We start from the raw sequence: 12,989 nt of genomic DNA on the forward strand, positions 1-12,989 counted from the left end.
TAAGATCTGTATCTAGATTTTTTTTTTTTTTTTGCATGCCTAAATCCAGTTGTTCCTGCACTATTTGTTGAAAAGACTGTTTTTGCTTCATTGCATTTACCCCTGCTCCTTTGTCAAAGAGAAATTGGCTATATTACATGGGTCTGTTTCTGGGCTCTCTCTTCTGTTCCATTGATCTATTTGTCAGTTCTTTTCACCAGTATCATTTTATTTTGATGTCTGTAGTTTTTTAGTAAGTCTTGAAGTCATTCCTTCAATCTTGTTCTTCTTTAATATTATGTTGGCTATACTATGTCTTTAGTCTCTCTGTATAAACTTTAGAATCAGTTTGTTGATATCCACAAAATAATTTGCTGGGATTTTGTTTAGGATTGCATTGAATCTAGAGATCGAGTTGGGAAGAGTTACATCTTAATAATATTGGGTCTTCCTATCCATGAAAATGGAATATCCCTCCATTTATTCAGTTCTTTGATTTTGTTATCAGAGTTTTACAGTTTTCCTCATATTGACATTTTATATATTTTGTTAGATTTATACATGAGAATTTCATTTTTGGGGGTGGCTAATGTAAATGGCATTGTGCTTTCAATTCCAAATTCCATTTGTTCATTGCTATTATATAGGAAAGCAATGAACTTTTGTGTATTAGCTTTGCAGCTCTCAACTTTGCTCTGGATTGTTTATTAGTTCTATGAATTTTTTTGTTTTGTCAATTCTTTTGGGTTCTTTGCCCAGACAGGTGTGTCACCTGTGCACAAAGACAGTTTTACTTCTTTCTTCCCAATCTTTATACCTTTTATTGCTTTTTCTTGTCTTGTTGCATTAGCTAGAACTTCTAGTATGATGTTGAAAAGGAGTAATTGAGGGTGCCTGGGTGGTGCAGTCCATTAGGTGTCCAACTTTTGGTTTTGGCTCAGATCTGATCTCCGGGTTGGTTGTGAGATTGAGCCCTGTGTTAGGTTCTGTGCTCAGCATGGAGTCTGCTTAGATTTTTCTCTCCCTTTCCATCTGCTGCTCCTCCTGCCCCCCGGCTTGTGCTCGCACTCTCTCTCTCTCTCTCAAATAAGTAAAAATAAATCTTTTAAGAGAAGAAAAGGAGTAGTTGAAGGGGTCATTTCTTTTTTGTACCTGATGTTAGTAGGAAAATTTTGAGTTTCTCACCATTAAGCATGATACAGACTTTTGGTAGATATTCTTTATCAAGTTGAGGAAGACCCCTCTCTTTTTCCTAGTTCACTGAGAGTCCACATTTACTTTTTCAGAAGCTCTTGGGGAAGACATTACATTACAGAGAGAGAAAATAACTCCAGGTCAAAGGGAACATTTTTCTGATCCCCTTTCCTATTATGCAAAATGTTTATCTCTGCACAAGAACTATACAGTCATATATTTATAGTTTTCTCCATATGGCATGGTTTAGGCACCCACAACTCATTTAAGCATGAGTTCTCTGAACCAGCTATTCTTGCCCTCCCATAGCACCCAGAGCTGTTGTCTCTCTATCTGTCAAGAGTCAAGTTGCAGGACTCACTTCTGGTCATCATTGTCCAGGTTGTTCCTTAGTGATCTAGTGGCCAGTTTAGCCCTGGTCAGTATTTGGTTCCTCTGTGAGTTGAGTCCAGAAACCCATGTTGGGAGTCTAAGAGAAAATAGCACCAAGTTTCCAAATGATCACGCAGCCTGTATTAGCAGCTGCCTCATACTCATTTCACATGCATGTCCTGCAGGCATCTCAAACTCAGCCAGTTATAAATACAGCTTGTCAGATGCCTCATATTTAGACCTGCTTTTTCTCCTATTTTTCCTAGCTGACTGAGAAACCTTACTGAGACATGGCCTATCCATTTCTCATGCCTCACATTATTCAGTTATCTCTGTTTATAATATGGCTCTCTGATGTGTCACTTGCATTCATCCTTTCTTTTTTTTTTTTTAAGATTTCATTTATTTATTCATGAGAGAAATAGAGGCAGAGACACAGGCAGAGGGAGAAGCAGGCTCCATGCATGGAGCCCGACGTGGGACTTGATTCCAGGTCTCCAGGATCATGCCCTGGGCTGAAGGTGGCGCTAAACTGCTGAGCCACCTGGCCTGCCTGCACTCATCCTTTCTTTGTCACTGCCCAACTAATTCTTATCTTTCCCCCAAAGTTTTGTAAGTTCCTCTTCTTTCATCTCCCTGCATTTATTTTCTCCCCCTTCTCCTTATCCACATGGCTATACTAGTGGTAAGACATAGGATCGTGTCACTCCTGCACATAAAGATTCGTTTGGCTCCTCTTTGCTAATAAAGTCAACACTCCTTCGGATAGCATACAAGGTATTCACCTATTCTCTTCTGTCCCTTCCATACACCCTACACTCTATACCCTTGCCACACTGAATGTGCACTTCCATATCTTTCCATGTTTGTCCCTGCAGTTCCTCACATTTTAAATATCCTCTTCCCCATGTATTGTTTTCTTCTGTCCCCCAGCACTGTGAGTTTTTACTTCCCTTGTCTGTTTGCCCAAAATGTAAGAAGCAGTTTCTGAGGCCTCTTAGTTATAGCACTGGATGCATTTTTTCAGTATTTAGCTGGCAAGTTGCTTATGTTTTGTTGTTTCCTTTATAATTTACACAAAATGTCACTCTTTTTGGTGTATAGTGTTTTTTTTTTTTTTTAAGATTTTTATTTATTCATGAGAGACACAGAGAGACAGGCAGAGACATAGGCAGAGGGAGAAGCAGGCTCCTTGAGGGGAGCTTGATGGGACTCCATCCTGAGATTCTGGGACCACGCCCTGAGCTAAAGGCAGACACTTAACCTGTGCACAAAGGTAACTGAGTCCCTTAGTGTATAGTTCTTTGAATTTTGAGGAATGTGTAGTTGTGTAACCACCACCACAATCAAGAAACAGAAAGTTCCATCACTCCTGATAGACTCCCTTGTGCTAACCCTCTATAGCGCCTTCCCTCTATACCAGATTCCTAGCAACCACTGATCAGTTCTTTGTCACCATTGACTTTGCTTTTCTAGAATGCAATATAAAGGGAAGCATACAGTAGGTAGCATTTTGACACTGCCTTCTTTAGCATAATGCATTTGAGATTCATCCAAGTTATTGCATGTATCGGTAGTTCATTCCTTTATATTGCTGAGTAATATCCTGTATACTCCATAGCAGAAATGCATGAAAGTTTATTTGCCATTCACTAATTGAAGAACATCTGAGTTGTTTCCAGTTTTAGAAAACAGTTATAAATAATAAATCATAAACCTTTGTGTATAGTTTTCCATGTGAATACTTTTCTTGGGTAGATTAGGCATAATTATCTAGTATGATTAGGTGTAGGATTGCTGGGATCTTACAGTAGGTGTATATTTAACTTTATAAGAAATTGCAAACTTTCTCAAAGTGGCTGTACCATTTTGCATTCTTACCAGCAGTTTATGAGAATTCTACTTGTTTTGCATCTTATCAGCACTTGTTATTGCCATTTAAAATAAAATTTTAATGGAGTACCTGGGTGGCTTAGTCAGTTAAGCATCTGCCTTTGACCTGGGTCATGATTCCAGGGTTCTGGGATCCAGCCCAGCACCAGCATCAGGCTCTCTGCTCAGCAGGGGGTCTGCTTCTCCCTCTCCCACTTCCCTGCTTGTGTGCATGGGCTTGCTCTCCTGTGTGCTCTCTCTCTGTCAAATAAATAAATAAAATATTAAAAAAATAAAATTTTGACTATACAGATAGGTGCATGCTATTTCATTAAGGTTTTAATTTGTATTTATGTAATGATTAATGATTTTGAATATCTTTTTCTATGGTTACTTATTATTTCTCTTTTTGGTGAAGAGTCTATTCACGATCTTTTGTCCTTTTAAATTGATTGTGTTCTTGTTGAGGATTTTTTTTTTAAGATCTTTTTTTTAAGATTTTTATTTATTTATTCATGATAGACATAGAGAGAGAGAGAGAGAGAGAGGCAGAGACACTGACAGAGGGAAAAGCAGGCTCCATGCCAGGAGCCTGATGTGAGACTCGATCCTGGGACTCCAGGATCACGCCCTGGGCCAAAGGCAGGTGCTAAACCGCTGAGCCACCCAGGGATACCCTTTTTTTAAAGATTTTATTTATTTATTCATGAGAGACAGAGAGAGAGAGAGAGGCAGAGACATAGGCAGAGGGAGAAGTAGGCTCCCTGCAGGGAGCCTGATGCGGGACTGGATCCCAGGACCCCAGGTCACGACCTGAGCCAAAGACTCAACCACTGAGCCACCCAGGTGCCCCCTCTTCTTGTTGAGTTATGTTAAAAATATATTCTGGTTATTACAAGTCTTTTGTGAGAAGCATAATTGGCTAATACTTTTCTCCCAGGATATGGCTTGTCTTTTTCATTCTCTCTCTCTCTCTCTCTTTTTTTTTTTTTTAATTTTTATTTATTTATGATAGTCACACAGAGAGAGAGAGAGAGGCAGAGACACAGGCAGAGGGAGAAGCAGGCTCCATGCACCAGGAGCCCGACGTGGGATTCGATCCCGGGTCTTCAGGATCGGGCCCTGGGCCAAAGGCAGGCGCCAAACCACTGCGCCACCCAGGGATCCCCTCTCTCTCTCTTTTTGTCTTTTCATTCTCTTGTCTTTACAGAGCAAAATTTTTTAATTTTTATAAAGTCTAATTTATTAATTTTTTTGTCTTATGGATCCTGTTTTTGATACTATGTCTAGGAATTCCACCTACTTCGAAGTCGCGAAGATTTTCTCCTGTTTTCTTCTTCTTTTTTTTTTTCTCCTGTTTTTTTCTAAAAGTTCTGTGGTTTTACATATGGATTCTGCAACCTTGCTAAGTTTATTAGTTATAGGAGGTTTTGTTGTAAATTCCATGGGATTTTCTAAGCAGATAGTTAAGTCGTATGTAAACAGAGACAGTTTTATGTCTTCCTTTCCAAATTATTTTTATTGCACTGGCAGAGCGTCCAGGAAAATAATGGAATAGGAGTGATCCCAGTGAACATCCCCACCTTGTTCCTGAACTTAAGGGAAAAACATCCAGTGTTTAATCATAAAATATGATGTTAGCTGTAGGTTTTTTGTAGATGTCCTTTGTTGGTTAAGGAAATTCTCTTCCTAGTTTTCTGAGCATTTTTATCAATAAGATGCATTAAATTTTGTCAAATGATTTTTTGTATCTAGTGAGGTAATTCACCGCTTTTCATTTTTAGTGCATTACTATGGTGAAGCAGCAATTTTCAAATTTTGAACCAGCCTTACATTCCTCATGTTGATGCCATTCTTTATATATTGCTAGGTTCAATTTGCTAAATTTTTTTGTTGAGGATTTTTACATCTGTGTTCATGAGGATATAGGCCTGTACTTTTCTTTTGTTATAAATGTCTTTGGTTTTGGTTCGGGATAATACTGACTTCATAGAATGAGTTGGGGATTATTTTATTGTCTTCTATTTTCTAAAAGGGATTTGTAAAATTTGTATTATTTCTTCCTGAAATATTTGGTAAAATTCTTCAGTAAACTCTTCTGAGCCTGAAGTTTTCTTTGTTAGAGAGGTTTGAACTTTGAATTCAAGTTTTTGAGTAGATGTTAGACTATTTAGGTTACCTGTTCCTTCTTGAATGGGTTTGGTAATTTGTTTTTCAAGGAATTGGTCCATTTTAAATATGTTGTTGAATTTCTGGTATAGAATCATTTGAAGTATTCCGTTATTATAATGTTAATGTCTGCAGGGAATGTAGTGATAGCTCCTTTTTCATTTCTAATATTGATCATTTATTTTTAGCCTTTTATGTTTGGTAAGTGTGGTTAGAGCTTTATCAGTTTTATCCACCTTTTCAAATAACGAGCCTTTGTATTCATTTTCTGTTGTTTTTCTGTTTTCAAGTTCCTTGATTTCTGTTCCTGTTTTTACATTATCTCACTTCTGCAAGGTTTGGTTTTAATTTGCTTTTTCCTTTTTAGTTTCTTAAGATGCAAACTGAGATTATTGATTTGAGGCCTTTCCTTTATTTCAACACAAGCATTTACTGTAATAAAGTTAGTTATCTTTAAGCATGAGTTTAACTGCACCCCACAGATTTTAATATTTGCAATTCTGTTTTCATTCAGTAGGAAATGTTTTCTAATTTCCGTTAAGACTTCCTTTTTGACCCACAGATTATCTAGAAGTGTGTTTAGTCCCATATTGGGGACTTTCTAATACCTTTCTATATTTATAGAAATAGTTCAAAATATCCTTACTGATTTTCTAGTTTACCCCATTATAATGAAAAAACAGACTTAGTGTGATTTCAGTTCTGTTGGTTCAGATTTATTTTTGTTTGTTTCAGAACATTTATCTTGTGAATATTCCATATTTGAGAAATGCACATTCTGCTATCTTATATTACTTGCAGTTATAATAAATATAGCTATATTATGAAATAGAACGAAAAGTCACTTGAATTCTTCAGATAAAATTAGTTGTTTTTGGAGGCACCTGGGTGGCACAGTTGGTTAAGTGTCTGACTCTTGGTTCAGGTTGTGATCTCAGGGTCACGAGATAGCAGAGTCTGCTTAAGACTCTGTGCTCTACCCCCATGCTTGTGGGTGTGTACATGTGCAGCTGCTCTCTCTCTCTCTCTAAAATAAATAGATAAATCTATTTATTCATGAGAGATACACACGGGGGCAGGGGGCAGAGAGAGAGCGCGGGGCTGGGGTGGGCAGAGACACAGGTAGAGGGAGAAGCAGGTTCCTCCCAGGGAGCCCAATGTGGGACTCAATACTAGATCCTGGGATCATGCCCTGAGCTGAAGGCAGATGCTCAACCGCTGAGCCACCCAAGCGTCCCTAAATAAATCTTTAAAAAAAAAATTGTTTCTGATGTATGACAGTTGTCTCAGGCCATGCCCATAGACCTCAGGGGGTGTCTGTTCACTCTTGTACTGTTTTTATTTTATTTTGTTTTATTTTAATTCAGTTAATTAACATATAGTGTATTATAAGTTTCAGAGATAGAGTTCAGGTTGTATCAGTTGTAAAGAACACCCAGTGCTCATCACAACACTTGCCCTCCTTAATGCCCATCACCCAGTTACCTCGTCCCCCAACCCCTTCTCCCCTCTAGCAACCTTCAGTTTGTTTCCTATGGTTAAGAGCTTGGGCTCTTTCCACAGTTTGGCTATTGTGGACATTGCTGCTATAATCATTGGGGTGCAGGTGCCCATTTGGATAACTGCATTTGTATCTTTAGGGTAAATATCTAGTAGTACAATTGCTGGGTTGTAGGGTATCTCTATTTTTAACTTTTTAAGGAACCTCCACACTGTTTTCCATTGTAGCTATACCAGCTTGCATTCCCGCCAGCAGAGTAAGAAGGTTCCCCTTTCTCACCAACATTTGTTGTTTCCTGACTTGTTATTTTTTATCCATTCTGACTGGTGTGAGGTGGTATCTCATTGTTTTGATTTGTACTTCCCTGATGGCAAATAATGTGGAGCATTTTATCATGTGTCTGTTAGCCATTTGTATGTCTTCTCTGAAATATCTGTTCAGGTCTTCTGCCCATTTCTTGACTGGATTATTATTAATTTTTTTAGGTGTTGAGTTTGTTAAGTTCTTGATAGATTTTGGATGCTAACCGCTTATCTGATAAAACATTTGCAAATATCTTCTCCCATTCTGTAGGTTGTCTTTTGGTTTTGTTGACTGTTTCCTTAGCTGTGCAGCAACTTTTTATCTTGATGAAGTCCCAATAGTTCGTTTTTGCTTTTGTTTCTCTTGCCTTTGGAGACGTGTCTTGCTAGAAGTTGCTGTGGCTTAGGTCAGAGAGGTCACTGCCTATGTTCTCCTCTAGGATTTTGATGGATTCCTGTCTCACATTTAGTCTTTCATCCATTTTGAGTCTATTTTTGTGTGATAAAAGAAAATAGTCCAATTTCGTTCTTCTGCAGGTCTGTCCAACTTTCCCAACACCATTTGTTGTCTTTTTTTTTTTTTTTTCCATTGGATATTCTCTCCTGCTTTGTCAAAGATTAGTTGACCATAGCATTGAGGGTTCATTTCTGGATTCTCTCTTCTGTACCATAGATGTATGTGTCTGTTTTTGTGCCAGTACCATACTGTCTTGATGATCACAGCTCTATAATATAATTTGAAGTCTGGAATTATGATGCCACCAGCTTTGGTTTTTTGTTTCTGCACTCCTCTGGCTATTCTGGGTCTTTTCTGGTTCCATACAAATTTAGAATTATTTGTTCCAGCTCTATAAAAAATGTTGATGGTATTTTGACAAGGATTGCATTGAATGTATACATTGCTCTGGGAAGTATAGACAATTTAACAATATTTGTTATTCTAATCCATGAGCATGGACTGTTTTTCCATTTCTTTGTGTCAAGTGTTCTATAGTTTTCAGCCACTCCTGCACTGTTTTTTATTTAACAGTAAAAGTACTTTGAAAGTAAAAGTACTTTCAGGCCTTAGGGAAGTGTGGTTCTCAGATTGTCCAGAATCATGGCAGACACCATTAGTGTAGATTCTTGGGTACCACCCTCAGAAAATAACAGCCTGCTTTTATTAGAGACACTTTTCATCAGTGATCTCATTTACTCTTGGCAAACACATCCTTAAGGAAGGTGCCATTTTGCAGATGAGAAATTTGTGCGAGGTTACTCAGCTCAGTAACAAACTCGGTATTCAAACCTGGTTTGTCTTAATTCAGGAACCCAAACTCTGAACCACAGCAGGTTGCCCAAGCGGCCTGAGGAAGCTGCATGTTAAGTTCTCCATATTTTGATTTGTTAATTGCTCTGAAATATAAATATAGCTCTCCTCCTACTGATCACATCTTGGAGAATGTCCTGAAAATGGTTGACATAATTTTGTTTTCTCCTTTGTATTCTAAAAAGAACAGAAATTAATTTCATTAGTGATGACTTTCATAACAAAAAATGGAATTTACTGCAAAGGGAGATCTGTGGACCTTTGTAGTTCCTATATCTAGTAAATAGTAAAGTCTCTTTTCTCCAGGATCAATATTGGTCCTTTTCATTCTGTTTTCCAAGTAGATCTAGATAGTATTCTTCTTCTTTCTCTTATTCTACTTTAGAATTATTGTTTCGGGATCCCTGGGTGGTGCAGCAGTTTGGCGCCTGCCTTTGGCCCAGGGCGTGATCTTGGAGACCCAGGATCGAATCCCACGTCGGGCTTCCAGTGCATGGAGCCTGCTTCTCCCTCTGCCTGTGTCTCTGCCTCTCTCTCTCTCTGTGTGACTATCATAAATAAATAAAAATAAAAAATAAAAATAAAAATAAAAAAAAGAATTATTGTTTCAAACAGCAAGTTTATGACATGATTTATTCTTCTGTAACTTTATACTGTGGAAAATTTTAAATTGACAAAATTGAAAGATGGAGTAATGAATCTCCATGTACCTGTCACCCAGCTGCAATACTTACTAGCTCAGACCAGGCTCACTTCTCTGCTTTTTGTTAATCAAATCATTTTATCTGTAAAAATTATAGAACATATCTCTAAAAATAAGGGCTTTAAAACAAAGGATTTCTTAATAGTGCAGTATATTGATTTCCCTGTAAGTGTATTTTGTAAATGCCATCACTTAAATATCCATTCTTCACATGTATCTGCATCCTTATTTTTTTTGTAGAGCTTCACAACTTTTCCACCAGGGGGCACTTGAAGGCTGGAAGAATTTAGATATTCAAAAGGAGGGATGATTACAGAGAGCCCATGAGCTTTTATCATAACCCAGAGTAATCTCTCTCTTCCAACTCCTTTTTGAAAATCTTTTTGGTGCATCTAGATGCAAAGCAAAAGATGCGGCAGGCCTGGAAGTCCTGGCTGATCTACGTGGTTTTTCGTAGAACCAAACTTCAGATGCAGACCACCGCCCTGGAGTTTAGGCAGCAGAGTATTTTATGGTGAGTGTGCTCTTTTGCTCTGCAGATCAGCAGTCATCATTTTACCTCAGCCTTGTTTTACAAAACATGAAAACCCACCTTGAGAGCAGTGTTTCAGGGATGCCTGGTTGGCTCAGCGGTTGGGCAGCTGCCTTTGGCTCAGGTCGTGATCCCAGGATCTGGGATTGAGTCCCTCATCGGGCTCCTGCAAGGAGCCTGCTTCTCTCTCTGCCTGTGTCTCTGCCTCTGTGTGTGTGTGTGTGTGTGTGTGTGTGTGTGTCTCATGAGTAAATACATAAATCTTTAAAAAAAAAGCAATGTTTCAAACATAATTGATGCTTAATAAATAGTGATTGACAGCTTTTTCAGCTATACGATCAAGTTTTCACACAATCAGAAGTAACACTAATTGAGTACTTACTGTGTTCCAAACCCGTGTTAAGCTTGTGTGTGTTAATTTTATAATGTAAGGTCTCATTTAATCATCACTGTTTTTGTAAAGATGAAGATACACATAGAATCTCAGAAAGGTTGAGTAACTTGTCCGAGCTCAGATGAGTTGTAACTAGCAAAAAAGGGCTCATCTACTCACCTTTCTGATGCCAAAGCCTATGTTCTTAACTGCCCCACACTGCATTTCATCAGCACTGTCCACACTTTGGAGGGACAGGAGTTAGATGACTTTGAAAGCCAGACATATATAACAGTGAGTTACTTTTTATAATGGGACTGATCCCACTGTATCTTCTCTATGGTGGTCCTTTGGCATCCTGAGTGGAACATATTAAAAGCTCAAAAGAGCTGGGCCCTCTATGTAGCATGGATTAGGGCAGAGGCTTTGCAGTTAGACTGACCTGAACTCAAATCCATGTTTCGACGTGTATTGTTGGGTCCTTTCCCTCTCCACATTTCTCCTTCCTCATGTGTGAGACAGGCATACTGTTAAGTGTCTTTCAGGGTTGTTATGGGAAATAAATATGGTAATTGCTAAAGTATTTAGCACAGTGTCTTCAGAACATCAGTACATATAAAAATTCTTTATTTTATTATTATTTTTTTTTATTTTTTTTTAAATTTTTTTATTTATTTATGATAGTCACACAGAGAGAGAGAGAGAGAGACAGAGACACAGGCAGAGGGAGAAGCAGGCTCCATGCACCGGGAGCCCGATGTGGGATTCGATCTAGGGTCTCCCGGATCGCGCCCTGGGCCAAAGGCAGGCGCCAAACCGCTGCGCCACCCAGGGATCCCTATTTTATTATTTTTTAAATATTTAATTTATTCATGAGAGATGCAGAGAAAGAGTCAGAGACATAGGTAGAGGGAGAAGCAGGCTCCCTCCGGGGAGCCTGATGTGGGACTTAATCCTGGAACTCCAGGATCAAGCCCTGAGCCGAAGGCAGACACTCAACCACTGAGCCATCCAGGCATCCCTTATTTTTAATTTTAAATAACTTAAAGAAGTTATTTTAAATAACTTAAATAAGTTTTAAGTAACTTAAATTATTTTATTTTATTTATTTATTTTTTTTTTACTTAAATTATTTTAAATAAGTTCTTTAAGTTATTTAAAATTTACTTGGCAAATATTTTTTTAAAAGATTTTTATTTATTTGGGGGCATTAGCGGGAGGTAGGGGCAGAGGGAGAAGCAGACTCACCACTGAGCAAGGAGCTCTATGCAGGGCTACATCTCAGGACTCTGAGATCAAGACCTGAGCCAAAGAGAGATGCTTAACAGACTAAGCCATCCAGATGCCCCTTGACAAATATTTTTAAATGCTTAATAAGTATGGGTTTCTATTAGAGTCAGTGGGGAATATTTTTACATATTTTTATTTATTGAATATATATTTCTTGGGAGCTTAAAATGTTCCTAGTACTATAGTGGGTGCTGGAACTGCATTCAGGGAACTTGTAATTCCCTAAATGCTTAAAAATATAAGTAGTAATGCAAGATAGCTTGCGATTTTGAAGGGAGTGATATAGCTAAGCCTGGCCCAGGTTCGAACAGAGAGATGTTGCTAGGTTAGAATAGCCAGGCAAAGTGAGTGTTTCTGTACAAAGCAGAGCTTGGAAACTCTCATTTCCTCATTACTGTTTTCCAATAGCTAGCTAACTAGAAAATAAGCAGAAAAGAAGCCAAGATCGGAAGTCAAAAAGCCATGTTTTTTACTGATTATTCTGTAAAATCTCCTGATTTTTTAATGTTGTCAGTAATTCATAGATATATTTTTTAAACCTGTGTAGTTCCAAATAGAGCATGTCTATAGTTTCCAAGGCTGCGACCTTAGGAACTATCAGTTTCCAACCCTTAATTGGGTATTTTAGAACTGTTTCTCGATCTTTTTTTTTTTCCAGCAGTGACCAAGATGTCAATCAGGATGGCACAGTGAGGGATAGGGACTTGAGCCAAAGGTCTGAGGCCCAAGCCTTCACTGCCCTTCTCTTTTCTGGGTGGCCTTTTTTGACTGGTTCTATATTTGATTTGTTCCTTGACAGGCTCTGGTGGAGGCGGTGGAGGCAACAACTGGGACAGGTCTGTGTGGGCCGTGCCCTGCATGCGTCAGCCGTGAAGCACAGGGCCCTGAGCCTCCAGCAGCAGGTGAGCACAGCTGACTGTGGCTTTGGTGTCAAGCCCCACACCCAGAGATGGTGGGGTTGGACTCCCAAGCGGAAGGCTGGCCTTCATGCTGCTGCCTCTGTCCTGGGCCCTCCCTGGGTAGGGGGTGAAGGCAGAAGCAACATGGAAGGCTGGGCTCAGTGGGTAGGGACTGCTATTAGGAATATGCTAAGGTGATTACCAATGATATGTATAGTGTGTCTGCTAATCATGGTGCTGGAAAGGGATTTATGAATTAGTTATAAATATGATTAAAGAAATAGCAGTATATTCTTTATTTCGTCATTACTATTTTCCTACAACAAGCTGGAAAATAATGAGGGCAGAAAAAAACTAAGGCTGTAAAGAAAGCCTGGCTTCTAAATATAATTTTGCTTGTATTAGAGGAAGCCACTAGCTTTTGGTCAGTGATAAAGGCCTAACATCTAACCAAGACTATGCTGTGGTGAAGTTTTCTTATGATCTTTGATAGA

The 12,989-nt window shown here is 38.7% G+C and overlaps 1 protein-coding gene across 9 annotated transcripts in view; it reads left to right on the forward strand.

Moving 5' to 3' along the window:
* SFI1 (SFI1 centrin binding protein) overlaps window positions 1-12,989 on the forward strand; it is a 99,250-nt gene that overhangs the window by 37,237 nt on the left and 49,024 nt on the right. For all 9 annotated transcript variants that reach the window (XR_005379401.1, XR_005379402.1, XM_038575700.1 and 6 more), the window contains 2 exons: window positions 9,798-9,915; window positions 12,396-12,498. Coding sequence is in view for 7 of the 9 variants with exons in the window: in XM_038575700.1 (XP_038431628.1) it covers window positions 9,798-9,915; window positions 12,396-12,498 (221 nt within the window). In the remaining 2 variants the exon portion in view is untranslated. The remainder of the gene's footprint in view (window positions 1-9,797; window positions 9,916-12,395; window positions 12,499-12,989) is intronic.

This window comes from Canis lupus, chromosome 26 (assembly GCF_011100685.1).
Source record: "Canis lupus familiaris isolate Mischka breed German Shepherd chromosome 26, alternate assembly UU_Cfam_GSD_1.0, whole genome shotgun sequence".
NCBI lineage: Eukaryota > Metazoa > Chordata > Mammalia > Carnivora > Canidae > Canis > Canis lupus.